The sequence below is a fragment of the Schistocerca gregaria genome, chromosome 5, assembly GCF_023897955.1.
Source record: "Schistocerca gregaria isolate iqSchGreg1 chromosome 5, iqSchGreg1.2, whole genome shotgun sequence".
In the NCBI taxonomy this organism is placed as follows: domain Eukaryota; kingdom Metazoa; phylum Arthropoda; class Insecta; order Orthoptera; family Acrididae; genus Schistocerca; species Schistocerca gregaria.
The window spans coordinates 69,958,971-69,979,512 of NC_064924.1; the positions used below are offsets into that span (position 1 = coordinate 69,958,971).

Genomic DNA, 20,542 nt, shown 5'->3' on the forward strand with positions numbered 1-20,542 from the left:
AGTCATTTCTTCCTATTTTCCGTTGTTCCAACTAAATCAAAGGCAGTTAACTTTTTTTTTTTTTTTTTTTTTTTTTTGCTAATGAACATTCTTCAGTGGCCCATAACACTTGTGTTACCAAACGAAAGCGTTGGTATGTTGATAGAAAATAACAAACACACACACAAATTTCAAGCTTTCGCAACCCAAGGTTGCTTCATCAGGAAAGAGGGAAGGAGAGGGAAAGGCGAAAGCATGTGGGTTTTAAGGGAGAGGGTAAGGAGTCATTCCAATCCCGGTAACGGAAAGACTTACTGTAGGGGGAAAAAAAGGACAGGTATACACTAGCGCGAGGGCGTCCACACACACACACACACACACACACACACACACACACACACACACACACACACACTTGTAAAGGCAAAGAGTTTGGCCAGAGATGTCAGTCGAGGCGGAAGTACAGAGGCAAAGATGTTAAATGACAGGTGAGGTATGAGCGGCGGCAACTTGAAATTAGCGGAGGTTGAGGCCTGGTGGGTAACGGTAAGAGAGGGTATACTGAAGGGCAAGTTCCCTTCTCCGGAGCTCTGACAGGTTGGTGTTAATGGGAAGTATTCAGATAACACGGACTGTGTAACGCTTTGCCAAGATGTGCGGGGCGTGCACCAAGGCATGTTTAGCCACAGGGTGATCCTCATTACAAACAAACAGTCTGCCTGTGTCCATTCATGCAAATGCCAGCACATCTTAGCACAGTGTTAAACCGTCTGGGTTATCTGGATACTTCCCACTAACACCAACCTGTCAGAACTCCAGAGATGGGAACTTACCCTTCAGTATATCCTCTCTTCCCGTTACCCATCAGGCCTCAACCTCCGCTAATTTCAAGTTGCCGCCGCTCATACCTCACTTGTCGTTTAATAAAATCTTTACCTTTACAAATGTCTGCTTGTGTCTGGATATGTGCGGATGGATATATGTGTGTGTGCGTCCTGTCCTTTTTTCCCCCTAAGGTAAGTCTTTCCGCTCCCAGGATTGGAATGATTCCTTACCCTCTCCCTTAAAACCCACATCCTTTCGTCTTTCCCTCTTTCCTGATGAAGCAACCGTGGGTTCCGAAAGCTTGAATTTTGTGTTTGCTTGTGTGTGTATCAACATACCAACGCTTTCGTTTGGTAAGTTACATCATCTTTGTTTTTAAATATATTTTTCCCACGTGGAATGTTTCCATATATATATATATATATATATATATATATATATATATATGTGTGTGTGTGTGTGTGTGTGTGTGTGTGTGTGTGTGTTATACTACATTGTTTTCTCATATTATTCTGTATTTCCCACATTAGAAACAACTTTTGTAGAACAAGTTTTGTGAGATTTGATTTCGAATGTTGCTAGTCTGTCATCCTGGAGATGTGTTTATTAGGTCTCCTTAATCCAGACAGCCAATTTTAGTAATCCCCCCCCCCCCCCCTCCAGCAAGTGGCAGTCTGTTTTTTCCTACATTGTCGATATTCCTATCTGGAATTTCCATTGTTTGATTTTTTCTTTCTTTTTGTAATTTTTATACTTAGAATTTATTTCAATTATTTATATTTTTGTATGTTATAATTGTACCATTGCAGTGCAGTGACCAAATGTGAGCAGAGGTCTGGTTACTGCACTGGAAGCTATAGCACAGATAATGCTTTACACGGATTACCACAGAGAGTACAGTGAATTTAGCTGCAATGACACTAAAGAGTACAGCCATCCCTTGAATATATGGGAATTAGAACATGCCTCATCTATGATCTGTAATACAATGGGAAAGCCAGATAAAGTGCTTTCTTATGATGGCAAGCACTTCACCAGCTGTAGAGGATATGTATTGAACTAATAATTAACATCCATTTGGTGTAGATCTTTGAACCCATAAAGTTGGCCATCACCATCAGTGTGGTTTCTGAAAGGTTCAAAAGCAATTTATGGTATAGTGTCCAGCCAGGAGCCCCTTCAATACTCCATATTTACAGACAACTTCTTAATCTGATTTTGGAATTATTTCTTGACAGCTGCAATTAATGTAGACTAGAAGTAGGATTGAAAACTGCAACAATAATTTTTCTTTAATAAATCAAGATAGCAGAGCTGGAATTCTCAGTAAAATTTAGTTCACTGGAAAAGTTAGAGAAATTTAGGATAATTCTGGAAGACTGTTAAGGGCATTGAACTGTTCATTATTATGAACGTAAGTAGGCTTCCACAACCAGTGTCATTTTGAATAAAATAATTTTATGTATTGGGCTGCATCGTCATAAAATACTAAAGCAATTGCCGAAATTTTGACTGACCTGCTGCAGTCCTCTTCAGGGTGGTTAACTGTTGGCCACTGTTGAATGTCTTCCCATATATACTGCTTTATTTCGGTTATCTGAAGGCTATATACTTTTGCATCCAGAAAAGGAATAGCTTCATCGTTTTCCATTTCTTGTTTGAACTGTATGTTCTGTGTAAGATGTTAAGTTGCTCGTAAAACTTATGTAGTTCTATTTCTCCAGTTGACCATATGACAAATTGGAGTCTTCGTACTGCAGCCAGTAGTGTGGGTGCAGTGGCATGGAATTTAGCACGCTCTGAAAGCTTTCATGAATATGTCAGTGAAAGCGGAGAGGCCATTACCATTCCATCTATCTGCTCATGAAATTTTCCCTGCCAACTAAAATATGTTTAAGGCGAGCACAACCACACCAGGTCACAGATGTCTGGCGGTATTTGTTCTTGTAGGATATTGATGGTTTCAGCTACAGGCACACAGGTAAACAATGACTTTACATCAAAGCTAACTGTGAGATCCGTAGCTATTACTTGCTGTGAGCTGGTTGAAATGCATAGAATCCTTAGCAGCATATGCAATTTGTGGGCCAGGCATTTTTCCAGGTAATATGTGGACTAGTTGACCCCATTGACAACGGGTCCCATAGAACAGCCATCTTTGTGAACCTTCAGTGCTCAAAATATTTTTGGTGGCACTGGAATTTTCGACATGAGCCTTTTAGGTCAACAAATTTATTCTAGAAGTCGTGAGTAGGGCTTGCCTCTTCGCTGTGGGAGGTGTCGGCAACCGTGTAGGCAAGGTTCTGCGTCACGGAGGAATCAAACCCATATTCCAGAGTGACCACAAAATCTGAAATCTGTTTCGGCCCACTAAGGATTCCATGTACGCCCTCCACATTTCAGGCATCTACAAACTTCAGTGTGAATGCAGCATAGTTAGTGATGGTGAAACCAAGAGACCCCCTTAGCGTTCACATGTTGGAGCGTGAATGTTATGTACAACTGGACAGCACAAAGTCAGCTATAGCTGAACATCACCAGAAATGTGACTGTACTATCAGTTTTCGAGAAGGTTGTGTTCTTGCTCGGCAGCCTTGGATGCAACAGTGAAAAATATGAGACCATTGAAATAATCAAATGCCCTAACAGTACGAGATGTGAGTGGAAAGTTTTAAGATTGGGTCTGCTACTGCTTATTGGTTTGGTGGGTAGGTACACACGGAGGGTGGGGAATGAGTCATTGCCTTGTCCTTGGACGCCCTCTGACAGGAACCTGTTTCCTTTATTCAGTTTGTTGTGGCAGCTGGTTGAGTTTGGGCCTGTTAGGGCTTGTTGCTGGATTCTGTATGCGTGAAAATGGAGCAATGAGTTTGTTTGAAATTTTTAAAATTGGGAAATCAGCTTCTGACACTTACGGACTATTAAAAACAGCTTTTGGAGATAATTGTATGAACCAGTCAAATGTTTGTCAGGTTCCACAAGTCATTTGAAGATGAACCACAGTTCCACCTAAAAAAAACGAATGAAAATGTGAAAGTTCACGACTTAATGCACTCTGATAATAGACTTACAATTAGGGAAATTGCTGAAGAACTTAAATTCAGTTTCTATGTAGTTCAATCAATTTTTACTGAAGATCTGAACATGCATTGAGTGTCCGCAGAATTCATTCCAAAGTGTTGTCGAGTGTCACTTGAAGTGTGCCAAGAACTGATTAATCAGACTGAAAATGACCCAGATTTCTTAACTAGGGTAATTACAGGTGATGACTAATGAGTATATGGGCATAATCCTGAACCCAAAGTGCTGTCTTTGCAGTGGAAGACTCGAGGTTCACCATGACCAAAATAAGCACAGCAAAGTCTGTCTAAGGTTAAGACCATGTTGGTGATTTTTATTCTACTGGTATTGTGCATCATGAATTTGCCCCTGGAGGACAGAGAATTAACCTGTCCTTGAGTGTTTGCGCGTAAAGGTGCAGAAGAAAAGGCCTGCATTTTGGTAAGATAGGAGTTGGGTGCTACATCATGACAATGCTCTGGCTCATCGTGCCTTCTTCAAGCGAGCTGTCACAAAAGCAAGTCTGCAGCGGACTGATGACAATCATATCATTGAAGGCACTCTTTTCATTGTTTTGTACTCTATTCACACAACTTACTGAAGTGTATGATCAAATCAACTTCGCCTGATAGTGAACTTCATCAGTGTGGAAAACTTGTACAATTGGCTCTTCAAAATAAAGACATAGTGGCTTGTGCTTACGATGAACAGTGGTGGTTTGGTGAAGTTGATAATATTGACTGTCAGACCAAGATGTACATGTTGTATTTTATCACCCTCTACGACCAAGGACATCTTTTAAAAAATTGAGAAGGATCAAGTTTGGATGCCACTTAAAAGTGTACGGAGGAAGCTGTCTTCCATGGAATTTACAACTGTGACTGGGCGAACTTATAATCTAACACCCAAACTGAACTTATAATCTAACACCCAAACTGAGTGAACAAAATCCTCAAATGTTCAATGGGCAATGTACTAAAAACAAATAACAAGAGAACAATATAACTTAATTAGTAGGCTTATTTTCAATAAAAAAGTAAGTAATCATAGATATGATTAAATTATATACTGTAACTTATATATTTTATTCCATAAGCCTTGATATCGCAGATGTTAAAAAATATGTTTTTGACTCTTGTTTGTAACAAACTCAAAGTTGAAATTTATACTGAAATTTGATATCAAAGGTCTGTTAACTGTGAAATTTTCAGATTTTTATCTGGTCCTCCAACAAAGATATTGCAGGCCACAAAATGGAAAAATTAAAACATCCATTTTTTTTAAGTGTAAGCTGCTCACCATTGATACTCTATAAAAAGTAAGTATACTATATAGTGTAATAGCAGGAAAAATATTAAAGCTGAGAAATTAATCTTTCTTTGGAAAACTACCGTTCAAATATTGAGTTTTCTTTAAATTTGTGGCTGATAACTTTGAACTATTAAAAATATATTAAAGAATGCATTCAGCTAAGTGATAATGATGTTAATTTGTAGCGCAGGGTATGTTGAACTAAATGCATTTTACCTGAAAGGCATAGGACAATCAACTACTGAATAATTGTAAAAAAATGTCTATGCTTGCAAATACAAAAAAAAAAAAAAATTCCTGCGGCCTGGAACAAATATGGCTGCCACTCCCAAAAAAAAAATTAAAAAACTATATATTTGTGACTACTAAACTTTAGGGAATTCACCCAGCGAATATAAATTTTTTCTGAGATGGTTGAGCAACCAATTATTTTTTTTCTTGGACCACTTGGTAAGGATTGGCCCTATTTAGATAAAGTGTGGTTGATCCACATGGATGGTACAAATAACACATGGAAGTAACAAGGACTTGCAAAATGGATTATAGAGATGTTCATGTTCAGTCCCACTTGTTACAACAACTTTGAATGAGCCAGTCACTTCAGGTGGCAGAAATCGAAAACTGAAGATAGTCAAGGAAAAATGTTCAGATTTGTGTAATCTTTCCAGTCATACTAACTGTACTGTTCAGTGTTCAAACACATCATTTGCTTCTAAAGAGGATCTTTTTCATTATGTGCTCTCGCAATGGAAAACAAAGTATGTCTCCACTTTCACGCATTCCAAGGAAAGGTGATGTTGTCCAGTTGCAATATACTGCAGATAAATTTCCCTTAAAACAATGATCAAATGTAGATCACCCTAATTACCACTTTTTTGAGGAGGCTAATTAGATAACACAAGACAACAAATTTGAACTTAGTGTCTCTCGACGAGATGAAAGTATGTAGTCTGCACTAAATCAAAATTGCTAAAATCTAATCAGAAATGTTCCACCACGTACCAATTTTTCTGGAGAAGATAAGTCACACACATCTGTTTCGAGAATCTTTGAAATGTCTTGGTAATAGTACAGGAGGAATATGTAGTTGATTAGTATTAAGACCATGTAATAAAAGTAATTGTTTTACAAAATGAAAATAGTATGAGAAAGCTGAATAAAGCTTCAAATATACTTACAGGTTAGAAACTGTTCCTGGATGCTTTCCATCTGTGGGTGGGTGGGTGGATGGATGATGAAGTTTCATGTCTAGCAGTAATATCTTGGGAAATCAGTCACCATGTTCGTCACTCCCACAAGGAGTTCATGTGCGACACACACACACACACACACACACACACACACACACACACACACACACACACACACGGGGTCTTTCCTTGCCCTACTATGCCAGTGACACAAGAAACAGCAATATTTTGTGTAACCAGTCTGCATTCCCAGAAGTAGTCCCCAAAAATTGATCCTTTAATTGAATGGAATGGGCAACTGGTATCATAGGTATCTTGTTCCCATTATGTAAGAGAACAACTTTGAGACTACTCTTTGAGGAATCTTTAAATTCCTTTACTACTTCTGGATTGTGAATCACCCCAAATTTTGGAACCAGCCCATTTCTGTCATTACAATATACCACAACCTCTGTCATTGAGAAAAGAGTGGGTAGACCAAGCTGTCGTTTACAGAATGAAATACTAATGTTTGGTTGTAACAGGTTCTTTTCTTGCAGATGACCCCCCCCCCCCCCCCCCCAAGTAACTCTGCTTCCCTCTTTGAAAGATTTAGATCTTACACGGTTGTATAGTTCTGCCCGCAACAGTGGTTGCTGCAGATGGCATGTACTCAGGATCTTCATGATCTATTGGTCTATCACTAACATGTCCGTTCCATTGGTGATTTTGAAATGGCAAATTTGCATAAGAAACTGTGTGTTTCTATTTACTTGAGACTTATTTTACTTTTGTTAAACAAAATTAGCAATCTGTAATGTGGTTTGTTTCTTCCACAACTGTGGTATGGCATAGATGGGTGGGTTCCATGCAACCAGCCTCTTAAGCTGTGGAACAACTCTTCTGTGTTGACCAAGAGTTTGACAGATGTCAGACTTAGTAGTATCCTTACCACACACACAAAAAAATATTTGGTGAATTAACACACTTGCAAGCCATCGCTGAGTGGAAGTAACGTGATCATGTACAAACAATATTCTTCATGTCAGTGGATGCACACACATCAAGAATCGATACTGTTTGATCTCACAGTGAGATAGTAGATTGACAACTGCAACTTTCCTTTTACCACCCCACCCCCCCAAGCAATAATATTACTAAAATAACAACTGTGATAAGTGCTGCAACAACAAAAACACACATATGCAGATAAAATTGTGTTTCCAGAAGAAAGTTTAGGTGATAATGGGTTTCACCATTGTCATCAGGGAATGTAACTCTGTAATCACCACATCTTTTTGTAGTGTGACAAATTTCATTGTCACACTGTGCAATGGGTGATGAGGGAACTATTCTGCTACCTGAATCAATCCTAAATAACATGCAGGAAACACCACTGCAATGTGTGTCGTGTCACTGTAGAAAGTGAGGCAGACTGCTTATTAAAGAAACTTTCAAACAACTATCTAGGATAAAATATTTTTATTTTCTCAGATACAAAAATCTAGAAAATGAAAGATAATAATATGTGCTGCTTTTCTGGACAAATCTGCTGGCAGCATCTATTAAATAACAGCATTCACAACTGAGAAATACAAAATATGCCTTCAGCCACTTCTAGATTTTCTTAGTTGCATGAATATCAGATCATCCTTTCTTTCATTGTGGAGATCTAGTCTAAGTGTACTAGTTGCTGTTGTAGAAGTGAGTACTGTAAAAAAAAAGCACAATTAAAATTTTTGGCATCAAGAAGAATGTCTTATTTGCTACCATATTGTAACTGGTTTGGCCAAAACACAAATTATTATGAAATTTAAGCTATCAAATAGTGGATAACATATGTGAGCAAAATTTGTTATCCACACTGAAAACTATCATTTGCAAAATGATTTATTATACACTAAATTAACACTTCCCTTTGCCTTTGGTCTTCACCCAACTCCTGCCAGTCAGTGACTATGAAACTGAATTTAAAAATGCTAGTAAGTTGCGTAAGTAATACACATTAAGATGATATTGAATCCTTTATGGTACTCACAATGCATTTCAGGTATAGCCAGTCATTGGATAACCTGGTAACAAATAATAAAGAGTGCAAATAATGCTATACAATACAGCTCTACCAAAGAAATGAGGTTATATAAATCTCTAATGAAATTAATTGTACACAATTTTGAAGAATGTAAGTACATACCATTTAAGATCATATGCACTGACAACAATGTTGAATAATATCCATACAAATGTCAAGCAGAACATATGCTGTAGTATGCAAGAAGTAAACCTAACCAATAGCTGACTACAGTTACAGTGTGAAGACACCACTAATGGAGCCATAGTGTAAGCTCGTATCACTAGAGAGCAGCACTTTTGATGTTTAAAACAAAATGTTACTATAAAATAATAAAGCTCAATCAACCCTAATATGCTACGTCAAATGTACAACCATTATAACAGTAGTACAAGGCATTAAATTTACAACAATGTCACTTAGAATCACATTCGGTATGTATGATTTGTTGATGATTTCAGTAGAAGGCATTTCATATCAACACCAAGTTAATTAAAATATTTTGTTTTTACCAGCAAAGTTGTGTATGAAAGTCATCAGTAAAACACAATGCAAGAGTGCAGGTTTCACAAAACAAACTTACTGTTACAAATCAGCAAATCCGGTTCTATTGACATTTTAAGTCTAATGTCTTGTGCTAATGCTGACTGAGCTTTCATTTTACAGTAGCATTTTAATTTTAAATGTCATCAGAAGTGCTGCACTCTATCAGCTTAGTTATTGCACCTTTAGCAGTGCCTTGACACTAACTGCAATCAGCTACTGATTAGGTCTACAGCCTACTTCCTGTATACAGCAGCACAAGTTTTGCTTGACACTTACAGACATTATTCAATGTGTCTGAGAATGCATATAATCTTAGATGGTATGTACTTACACTGTAATTGGATAAATAAAAAGTCTACTCACCAAGCTGCAGCACGAGAACACACACATAAAAGGTTATGCTTGAGCAAGCTTTAGGAGTCAGTGGCTCCTCCTCCTGACACAAGGGGTGAAGGGAAAAGGACTGGAGAAGTTCAGGAAAAGGGGTAGATTTCAGAAAAATCACACAGAACTGCAGGTCAGGGGAGACTTAACGGACGGAATGAGAAGGAAAGACTGAGTGTTGGGGACTGCACCAGAAGAGATTTGGAAGTGTGATAGCTTGAGAGTGGAAGACAGAGATTAATGCAAAAAACTTTGTGCACGAGTTAATAAGAATGAAAAGCTAAGTGCATTGAATACAAAGGAGGTGGGAGGGTGGTGGCAAAAAATAGACAGGTCGAAAAGTGAAAGATGTAGAAAACTAAAATGGAGTAAATAAAGGAGTAGTTATTGTGAAGAAATGCTGAGACAGAAGAAATTAACGCCAGGTGGGTGGCAAGAACCAAGGACATGTTGTAATGCTAGTTCCCACTTGCAGAGGTCTGAAAAACTGGTGCCTGGGGGAAGAATCTAGATGGCACTTGAAGTGAAAATGAAAGATGTAACAAACTAAAACAGTGTGAAGGAAGGAGTAGTTATTCTGAAGACATGCCGAGGAAGAAGAAATTAATTTAAACTGAGGCCAGGTGGATGGCAAGAACCACGGACATGTAGTGCTAGTTCCCACCTGCAGAGTTCTGAGAAACTCATGTATGGTGAAACAGGCACCAAAGTCACAACTGTCACATTGTAGAGCATTCTCTGCAACAGGATATTGTGTGTTGCTGGAATACATCTTCTGCCTATTCCCATTCATCAGTAACTGATAACTGGGAGGTAGTCATGGCTAACAATGTTTACGTGACAGCTGGTATATGATTTGTCATTTCACAGGTGGTATAGTATGTGTTATTGGTAGTGCACATGCCAAAAAAAAGTTTTGCGGCATCCTGGTTCCCAGAACTCCTGAAGATAGACGTTGACTGTGGATATTGTATCACAGACACAGGCCCTTTGTCTGTTCAGAGATGTCACTAAACCCACCGAAAGATGTAAACAAACATGCATGAGCAGCTCCTATTAGACGGAGGGGGTCCAACAGCTGATCAGTTCCAGTCATTCCTTCAGGAAGGAGGTACACGGCTCATGTTTGTAGTTCAACCATGCCTAGATGGTCAATATTGCAGTACAATTGCATCCGCATTGTTACTTTGTGCCAGGAAGGGCTCTCAACAAGGGAAGCGTGCATGTCCTCTGCTACCTTCACTACTTCATCTCTCAAAGCTACCCATTCTTCTTCTACTGTATTTCTTTCCCCCAGTCCTGTCAATTGTTCCCTTATGCTCTCCCTGAAACTCTGTATAACCTCTGGTTCTTTCAGTTTATCCAGTCCCATCTCCTTAAATTCCTACCTTTTTGCAATTTCTTCAGTTTTAATCTACAGTTCATAACCAATAGATTGTGGTCAGAGTCCACATCTGCCCCTGGAAATGTCCTAAAATTTAAAACCCGGTTCCTAAATCTCTGCCTTACCATTATATAATCTGATACCTTTTAGTATCTCCAGGATTCTTCCATGTATAAAACCTTCTTGTATGATTCTTGAACCAAGTATTAGCTGTGATTAAGTTATGCTCTGTGCAAAATTCTAACAGACAGCTTCCTCTTTCATTTCTTAGCTCCAATCCAAATTCACCTACTATGTTTCCTTCTCTCCCTTTTCCTACACTTGAATTCCAGTCACCCATGGCTATTAAATTTTCGTCTCCCTTCACCACCTGAATAATTTCTTTTATCTCATCATACATTTCTTCAATTTCTTCGACATCTACAGAGCTAGTCGGCATATAAACTTGTACTACTGTAGTAGGCATGGGCTTCGTATCTATCTTGGCCACAATAATGCGTTCACTATGCTGTTTGTAGTAGCTTACCCGCACTCCTATTTTTTTTTTATTCATTATTAAACCTACTCCTGCATTACCCCTATTTGATTTTGTGTTTATAACCCTGTATTAACCTGACCAAAAGTCTTGTTCCTCCTGCCACTGAACTTCACTAATTCCCACTATATCTAACTTTAACCTATCCATTTCCCTTTTTAAACTTTCTAACCTACCTGCCCAATTAAGGGATCTGACATTCCACGCTCCGATCCGTAGAATGCCAGTTTTCTTTCTCCTGATAACTACGTCCTCTTGAGTAGTCCCCGCCCGGAGATCAGAATGGGGGACTATTTTGCCTCCAGAATATTTTACCCAAGAGGATGCCATCATCATTTAACCATACAGTAAAGCTGCATGCCCTCGGGAAAAATTACGGCTGTAGTTTCCCCTTGCTTTCAGCCGTTTGCAGTACCATAACAGCAAAGTCATTTTGGTTAGTGTTACAAGGCCAGGTCAGTCAATCATCCAGACTGTTGCCCCTGCAACTACTGGAAAGGCTGCTGCCCCTCTTCAGGAACCACACATTTGTCTGGCCTCTCAACAGATACCCCTCTGTTGTGGTTGCACCTACGGTGTGGCTATCTGTATCGTTGAGGCAAAGCCTCTCCACCAACGGCAAGGTCCATGGTTCATGGGGGGATGCAAAACTGAGTACAATTTATTAATTTCATTAGAGGTTTATATAACCACATTTCTAGGTAAATCTGTATTGTACAGTACCATTATTTGCATTTCTCATTATTTGTTGCCAGGTCATCTGATGATGGGCTTGGCCTGAGGCATGTCAAAAGCACCATAAAGGATTCTATACCATCAGGATCTGTATTACTTACACAACTTGCCAACATTTTTAAAACCATGTTCGTAATTACTCTAATTACGGTTGCACACTTCTACCAGGATTTCAGTTCAATTTTACAAGTCATAGTGACATTTCAGGGTACCAATAGACATAAACGATCACAAATATTGAAATGTATAACTGCGTATGATTTATCATTCATTGTTGAAAATTCTCAATCCACATTTTGATGTAAGATGGCAAAATAGGTATAACACATTCTTCGTATTACATTAGGAGGAAAACCTCATTAAATAGACATTTCACATGATACAATACAAATAGGATTGTTATCTCTGTGATTTTTGAAGTTGAAGTTGTTTCAGTACAACAAAATTATTATTTTCTAAACGGCTTACCTTCACAACAGGAAGTGCTGATATTTATTACTGACTGTTTTAATACCAAGATTTCAAATAACTGATATCAGTCATTCAAAACCGAATTCTTGCCTTTTTTCCTTTATTTTAGATTCTGCTGTCGAATAATATTTCATTCTCACAAGGATGCGCTTTGCTTTCTCCACGTCTCCTTCAGCAAATGAACTTGATAAATCTCTGTAAACAAAATTTCTCAGTTGAAATACTGAGAACCTAATTATGATGTTTATTTTCATTGTAAAAAACATGAAAGTTTAAAATGAAAGGTGAGCAAATTCATTACATAGAAGGCACACACTTAACTGCCACAAATCTGAATCTTTGCCAAATAATCCATAAGTTGTTTCACTGGTGCCAGTTAAAGGATAAAAAAAGAGAAAAAAAAATATTAAAGTAATGCACACAGTAGGGCACAGAAACTTTCAACTTCTACTTTACTATGATGCAATTCACAAATGATGCTTAGCAGTCAGTTCATAAGCTACCTTCAGATTATTTCTCTACCGTTTCAATCTCAAATAGCGTGTGAGACAAAAGAATGCTTAAATATTTCTGTGCATGCACTGATTTCTTTTATTTCATTATGATAATTTCTCCTTATGTAAATGGGTGCCACCAAAATATTTGGCACCCAGAGGAGAAAGATGGTGATTGAAATTGCCGAAAATAAAAACGACTGTTTTACTGATTCTGTGACTTTCTCTCTCGTTTCGCAATACAAACGAGCTGCACTTCTCTAAAGTTTTTTGATGCTCTTCATTGGTCCTATCTAGTTGGGATCTCATACTATACAGTTATACTCCGGAGTAGGATGGACAAGCATGATGCGTGCAATCTCTTTAGTAGAACTGCTGCATCTTTTAAGACATCTGCCAATAAACCTGTTTTTGGTTTGCCTTTCCCCCAACATTTTCTATGTGGCCATTCCAATTTAAGCTGTTCATAATTGTAGTTCCTACGTATTTACACCTTTTAATTTGGGGGTTGAACATATAACAGATTGAAATTAGAGCTCTTGAGATTGGTTCTGATGGCTTTACTAGACCAGGGTTTCCCATACTGTGTTCCATGGAATACTGGGGGTTTGTGAAAAGAGTCCTTAAAGAAAAACTATTAACAACAGGGCTTCTTAAAATTTTATTATTGCTTTGTTATTAATTAAGATTTAAAATTGAAGTAATCACAGAATAAAACAAGTTCATTTTTTAAAAAATTTATTAGCCTTTAAAATAAACCAGGTGTTCCATCAAATACATCGAAGTACCAGCACTCTCAAACAGTTCCATCAGAGGAAAATTTCGGTACCTCTTGTACTAGACAGTCAATGACAGCATCCTCTGCAAGCAATCGAAAGGGGATACTCAGATTTGTCCTAAATTGTTTATATCCACGATGATTATAGTTCAAGTTAAACTTTCAAAATGCTGTAGAAATAACACCACTGGTCAGAATAATGTCAAACTGCAACGGAATATTATCGGAGAGGGGGGAAAATGTATGTTGTTGTGGTCTTCAGTCCTGAAACTGGTTTGATGCAGGTCTCCATGCTACTCTATCCTGTGCAAGCTTCTTCATCTCCCAGTACTTACTGCAACCTACATCCTTCTGAATCTGCTTAGTGTATTCATCTCTTGGTCTCCCTCTACGATTTTTACCTTCCACCCTGCCCTCCAATGCTAAATTTGTGATCCCTTGATGCCTCAGAACATGTCCTACCAACCGATCCCTTCTTTTAGTTAAGTTGTGCCACAAACTCCTCTTCTCCCCAATTCTATTCAATACCTCCTCATTAGTTATGTGATCTACCCACCTAATCTTCAGCATTCTTCTGTAGCACCACATTTTGAAAGCTTCTATTCTCTTCTTGTCCAAACTATTTATCATCCATGTTTCACAACCATACATGGCTACACTCCATACAAATACTTTCAGAAACGACTTCCTGACACTTAAATATATACTCGATGTTAACAAATTTCTCTTCTTCAGAAACACTTTCCTTCCATTGCCAGTCTACATTTTATATCCTCTCTACTTCGACCATCATCAGTTATTTTACTTCCTAAATATCAAAACTCCTTTACTACTGTAAGTGTCTCATTTCCTAATCTAATTCCCTCAGCATCACCCGATTTAATTTGTCTACATTCCATTATCCTCGTTTTGCTTTTGTTGATGTTCATCTTATATCCTCCTTTCAAGACACTGTCCATTCCATTCAACTGCTCTTCCAAGGCCTTTGCTGTCTCTGACAGGTACAATGTCATCGGCGAACCTCAAAGTTTTTATTTCTTCTCCATGAATTTTAATACCTAGTCTGAATTTTTCTTTTGTTTCTTTTAGTGCTTGCTCAATATACAGATGGAATAACATCGGGGAGAGGCTACAAACCTGTCTCACACCCTTCCCAACTACTGCTTCCCTTTCATACCCCTTGACTGCCATCTGCTTTCTGTACAAATTATAAATAGCCTTTTGCTCCCTGTATTTTACCCCTGCCACCTTCAGAATTTGAAAGTGAATATTCCAAACTGATCTTCCCCAAGGTCCGCTTCTACCAGTTTTTCCATTCGTCTGTAAAGAATTCGCGTTAGTGTTTTGCAGCTGTGACTTATTAAACTGATAGTTCGGTAATTTTCTCATCTGTCAACATCTGCTTTCTTTGGGATTGGAAGTATTATTCTTCTTGACGTCTGAGTGTATTCCGCCTGTCTCATACATATTGCTCACCAGATGGTAGAGTTCTGTCATGACTGGCTCTCCCAAGGCCGTCAGTAGTTCTAATGGAATGTTGTCTACTCCCGGAGCCTTGTTTCGACGGAGGTCTTTCAGTACTCTATCAAACTCTTCACACAGTATCTTATCTCCCATTTCATCTACATCCTCTTCCATTTCCATAATATTGTCCTCAAGTACACCACACTACCCTTGTATAGACCCTCTATATACTCCTTCCACCTTTCTGCTTTCCCCTCTTTGCTTAGAACTGGGTTTCCATCTGAGCTCTTGATATTCATACAAGTGGCTCTCTTTTCTCCAAAGGTCTCTTTAATTTTCCTGTAGGCAGTATCTATCTTACCCCTAGTGGGATAAGCCTCTACATCCTTCATTTGTCCTCTAGCCATCCCTGCTTAGCCATTTTGCACTTCCTGTCGATATCATTTTTGAGACGTTTGTATTCCTTTTTGCCTGCTTCATTTACTGCATTTTTATATTTTCTCCTTTCATCAATTAAATTCAATATTTCTTCTGTTACCCTAGGATATCTATTAGCCCTCGTTTTTTTACCTACTTGATCTTCTGCTGCCTTCACTACTTCATCTCTTAAAGCTACCCATTCTTCTTCTACTGTATTTCTTTCTCCCATTCCTGTCAATTGTTCCCTTATGCTCTCCCTGAAACTCTGTACAACCTCTGGTTCTTTCAGTTTATCCACATCCCATCTCCTTAAATTAGCACCTTTTTGTAGCTTCTTCAGTTTTAATCTACAGTTCATAGCCAATAGATTGTGGTCAGAGTCCACATCTGCCCCTGGAAATGTCCTACAATTTAAAACCCGGTTCCTAAATCTCTGTCTTACCATTATATAATCTATCTGATACCTTTTAGTATCTCCGGGATTCTTCCATGTATACAACCTTCTTTTATGATTCTTGAACCAAGTATTAGTTATGATTAAGTTATGATCTGTGCAAAATTCTACCAGACGGCTTCCTCTTTCGTTTCTTCCCCCCAATCCATATTCACCTACTATGGAAGAACACAAAAATAAATAAAAAATAAAAAAAGAATAGTGCGAAAACTGTTCAATAGATGCCAAACGTAAATGAAAACACCTGTCACGCGCATGACTCATTGAAGTTGGCATAAACAAGCCAGGTACACAGCTTTTCCTCCTTTCGCGTCTGCGAGGTTCATCATGACTATTTCAATGCAGGATCGCACTCTGCTTGTAAAACTGTATTACAAGAATTATGACTGCACATGTCGTTTTGCAGATGTTCTGGACATTGAAGAGTTTGAAAAAAAGGCATTGGTCTGATGACTACTGTTGGTCTGGGAAAAATGATTCGGAAAAGATGGGTTCTCTTGGTCTGCAACCTGGTACAGGGAGGAAACAAATTGATTTGACGTCAGTGGAAGCAGTGGCCACAGCAAAGCAGGAGACGAGTGGTTGTATGCAAACATGTAGTGCATGGAGAATGGCCTGAACATTGGACATACCCATGAGTATGGTGCGTAAAATCCTTCTTTCCTGTCCGTTCAAAATTACCCATGTGCACGAGATGCTTTCTGTTTACCTGCCAGCAAGCAAGATCTTTGCTTTAGAATTTCTTGCTCAGATGGAACTGGACAATGATTGGCCGTGGAAGATTTTGTGGACAGATGAAGCCCACTTCCATCTGACAGGATATGTCAGTACACAGAATTGTCGAATATGGGCAACGGAAAATCCACACATAAATCACCCAGTACCCCTTATCCTGAAAAAGGGCACTGTGTGGTGCGGGTTTACAGCATCATTTATCACAGGGCCATATTCTTATTGAAGTGACGACAGGTGCTTCCGGTGCTGTTACCTGTAACATCACTGGTAAGCGCTACAAGTGTCATGTGCAATCAGGTCATTCCAACTCTCCAACAGCGTGGATGGGATCATTTTTATCCAAGAGGACACACCTCTGCACATTGCAAATCCAGTTAAGCAGCAGCTGAAGAGACATTTCGGAAATGCTAGAATTATCAGCAGCCATTTCCCAGCAGCCTGGCCGTCCCGATCACCTGATCTTAATCTGTGTGACTTCTGGTTGTGGGGCTCTCTGAAAGATGATGCGTTCAGTATTCCAATTGCAAACTTAGCTGCATTGAAGGTATGCATTGCGTAACATTGTGAATGTGACCCCAGAAAAACTTCTATCAGTTGTGGAACATGCTGTTTCTCAATTTCAACTTGTTGCAAGTCACACAGAAATTAATAATCAAATTTGATTTTGCTTGCTGCTTTTTATGCAGTTTTTTGGCCTCAGGACAATTAAAAACTGATTTTTCCCTTCCGATGTGATATGACCTTGCCGTGGTGGATGGGCTTACGTAACTAACAGTATCACACCTGTGCACCCATGCACACTGAATAGTACAGTTTGTTTAACATCAAACTTACACCTTAGGCATTTTACAATTCATTTGCCTTTCGTAGTCGACTACTATTAAATTATGATGCTTACTGCGCCATTGATTGCTACATTTTGTAACTATTTATTTTTCTTCTGGCACATGTTTTCCCCCTTATTTCTACAGTGGTTTGAAAGTTTAATAATCATTCTGTAGATTACAAATAATACTTCCCTGGGTAACACCAGATATCACCACTTCTGCTTTACTTGAAGACGTTGCATAAATTACTATATACGATATGATCTTTCCAAAAGGAAGCAGCTAATCGAGTCGCAAAACTGAGATGGCATTCCATAGGCACGGAATTTGATTTGACGTCTCTTGTGAGGAACATTGTCAAAAGAGTTCTGGAAATCTATATTCAATTTGAGATCCCCTGTTGATAGCACAAATTACTTCGTGTGAACAAAAAGCTATTTGTGTTTCACAAGAGCAATATTCTCTGAATTCGTGATGACTGATTGTAAGTAGATTGTTTTCTTAGAGGTAATTCATGATGTTCGAACACAGTACGTATTCCAAAATTCTACTGCAAATCAAAGTCAGTGATATGGGTCCAGAATTCAGTGGAAGAATCATTTCCTTTCTCGGGTGTTGGTGTGACCAGTGCAACTTTTCAGGCATGGATCTTTCATAAAGCGAGCAGTTGTGTATGATTGCTAAGCATGAAGCTGTTATATCAGCATTCTCTGAAAGGAACATAACTAGCACAAACTGAGGTGATCAAACTCATGGGATACCTCCTAATATCTTGTCAGACCACCTTTTGCCCAGCATAGTGCGTCAACTCAATGTGGCATGGACTCCAAGTCTCAGGAAGTCCCCTGCAGAAATGCTACACCATGCTACTTCTATAGCAGTACATAATTGCAAAAGTGTTGCTGGTGCAGGAGATTGTGCACAAACTGACCTCTCAATTATGTCCCGTAAGCATTCAATGTCAGGGGATCTGGGTGATTAAATCATTTGCTCGAATTATCCAGCATGTTCTTCAAACCAATCGCAAGCAATTGGGACCCAGTGACATTGTTGTTTTGGAATATGAAGTACACAAATGAAAATGGTCTTCAAGTAGCCAACCATAACAGTTCCCAGTCAACAATTAAGACTTCAAACATGGAATAGTAGTTGGAGCTAGATGCAAGGGACATTCCATTTCAGAAATTGTTACGAAATTCAATATTGTGAGATCCACAGTTGTCAAGATATGCCAAGGACATCAAATCAGGCATTACCTCTCACTACAGGCAATGTAGTGGCCAACAGCCTTCACTTAACAACTGAGACCAGTGGCATTTGCGTATAATTGTCTGTGCTAACATACAAGCAACATTGTGTGAGATAAGCACAGAAACAAACATAGGACGTACAACAAACATATGGTGTTGTTCGGTTACACCAGAGGACCCAGTCCATCCAATGTAAACAACAACCCACACCATTATGAGGCCACTTCCAGTTTGAACAGTGCCTTGTTGACAACTTGGGCGCATGGCTTCATGGGGCCTGCACCACATTCAAACCATACCAACAGCTCTTACCAACTGAAATCAGGGCTCATCTGACCAGGCCACAGTTTTCCAGTGTCCAACCAATATGGTCATGAGCCCAGGAAATGTAGTGCAGGCATTGTCATGCTGTTAGAAAATGCCAAATTTCACTGCACTGTCCGAACACATATGTTCATTCTACATCCTATGTGGCAGGCAGCAAAATGTGTTTGGGTACTAGAGGAATGTAGCATAAAGCAAGTAGCCTAGAAACAGGAAGGTCAAAGTGCAAGTTTGCACCTTAACGTAATTGGCAGGTCGAGCCAGTCACTGATACAGGCGGATCACTGTTTGTTGTGTTGGAAGGTGATTGCTTCCAACTTGGGAAACTCAATGAATGAATGGTCACTGTGTATTTTTACTTTATTTATTTACCAAGCAAGGTGGTGCAGTGGTTAGCACACTGGACTCGAGTTCGGGAGGACAACGGTTCAATCCCGTCTCCAGCCATCCTGATTTAGGTTTTCCGTGATTTCCCTAAATTGTTTCAGGCAAATGCCGGGATGGTTCCTTTGAAAGGGCACAGCCAATTTCCTTCCCAATCCAACCCGAGCTTGCGCTCTGTCTCTAATGACCTCGTTGTTGACGGGATGTTAAACACTAACCACCACTTTATTTATGTACTTTTTTCATTACACACATTCTATAATATTTCTCTCTTTGGTCTATGCTTCGTCTTTTTTAATATATCTGAAGACATTAATAGTAAGAACATCCCAATAATTTTACAGTTAAAATATGTACCATCTTATGTTGTCATAATCACCATATTGGTTGAAAGGGGCACTTGTTAAAGCTGATGTGTTGGACTGTATTCTGTAATCCTACACCGACAACAAATATCACTTGTTATAGCCTTGAAAGATGTCTCACGTGGGAAATACTAGTTTTGAGCATATACATCTTCTAGTGGCAGGTACCTGAGAACATGAATACAATTCTAACTTCCTGATGTATCTCTTTTATCTTAAGTACTTCGCACTTGAAAAGCAGTTTACACAAAAAAGTATAAAAAAGAATGCACTAACTGATGTTGAGCTATAGACCAAGTAAAATTACTTGATAGTGAACATATGTCACTTTCTGCTTCAGTGTTGCCAGGCCTGCTGCCACTACCACTCAGGTGACACACAAACATGATGCGTCACTTCACTCACTTCACAAATGCTGTTAATGTGTAATTCAGAGTAATGTTGGAAGTCACTGCTGCGAGGTGTGATGGAAATGAGAGCTGCTCTGACAATTTGAAGTGACCAATGACTGAACTGCAGCAGACCACACATTTTGCAGCCCTAAATTTAAGCTCATGTCCTAACTTAACCATGACCT

At 38.9% G+C, this 20,542-nt stretch overlaps 1 protein-coding gene across 2 annotated transcripts in view; it reads right to left on the reverse strand.

The window, feature by feature from the left end:
* Positions 1 to 7,811: 7,811 nt before the first annotated feature.
* Positions 7,812 to 20,542, reverse strand: part of LOC126272165 (iron-sulfur cluster co-chaperone protein HscB) — a 47,261-nt gene continuing 34,530 nt past the window's right edge. Inside the window, exons 3-5 of one of the 2 annotated variants that reach the window (XM_049974798.1) lie at positions 12,468 to 12,665; positions 8,383 to 8,416; positions 7,812 to 8,055 (exon numbers count right to left, since the gene is read on the reverse strand). In XM_049974798.1, coding sequence (XP_049830755.1) covers positions 12,539 to 12,665 — 127 coding nt within the window. In that variant the 3' untranslated portion in view covers positions 7,812 to 8,055; positions 8,383 to 8,416; positions 12,468 to 12,538. The remainder of the gene's footprint in view (positions 8,056 to 8,382; positions 8,417 to 12,467; positions 12,666 to 20,542) is intronic. The other variant, XM_049974799.1, reaches the window with a different exon arrangement.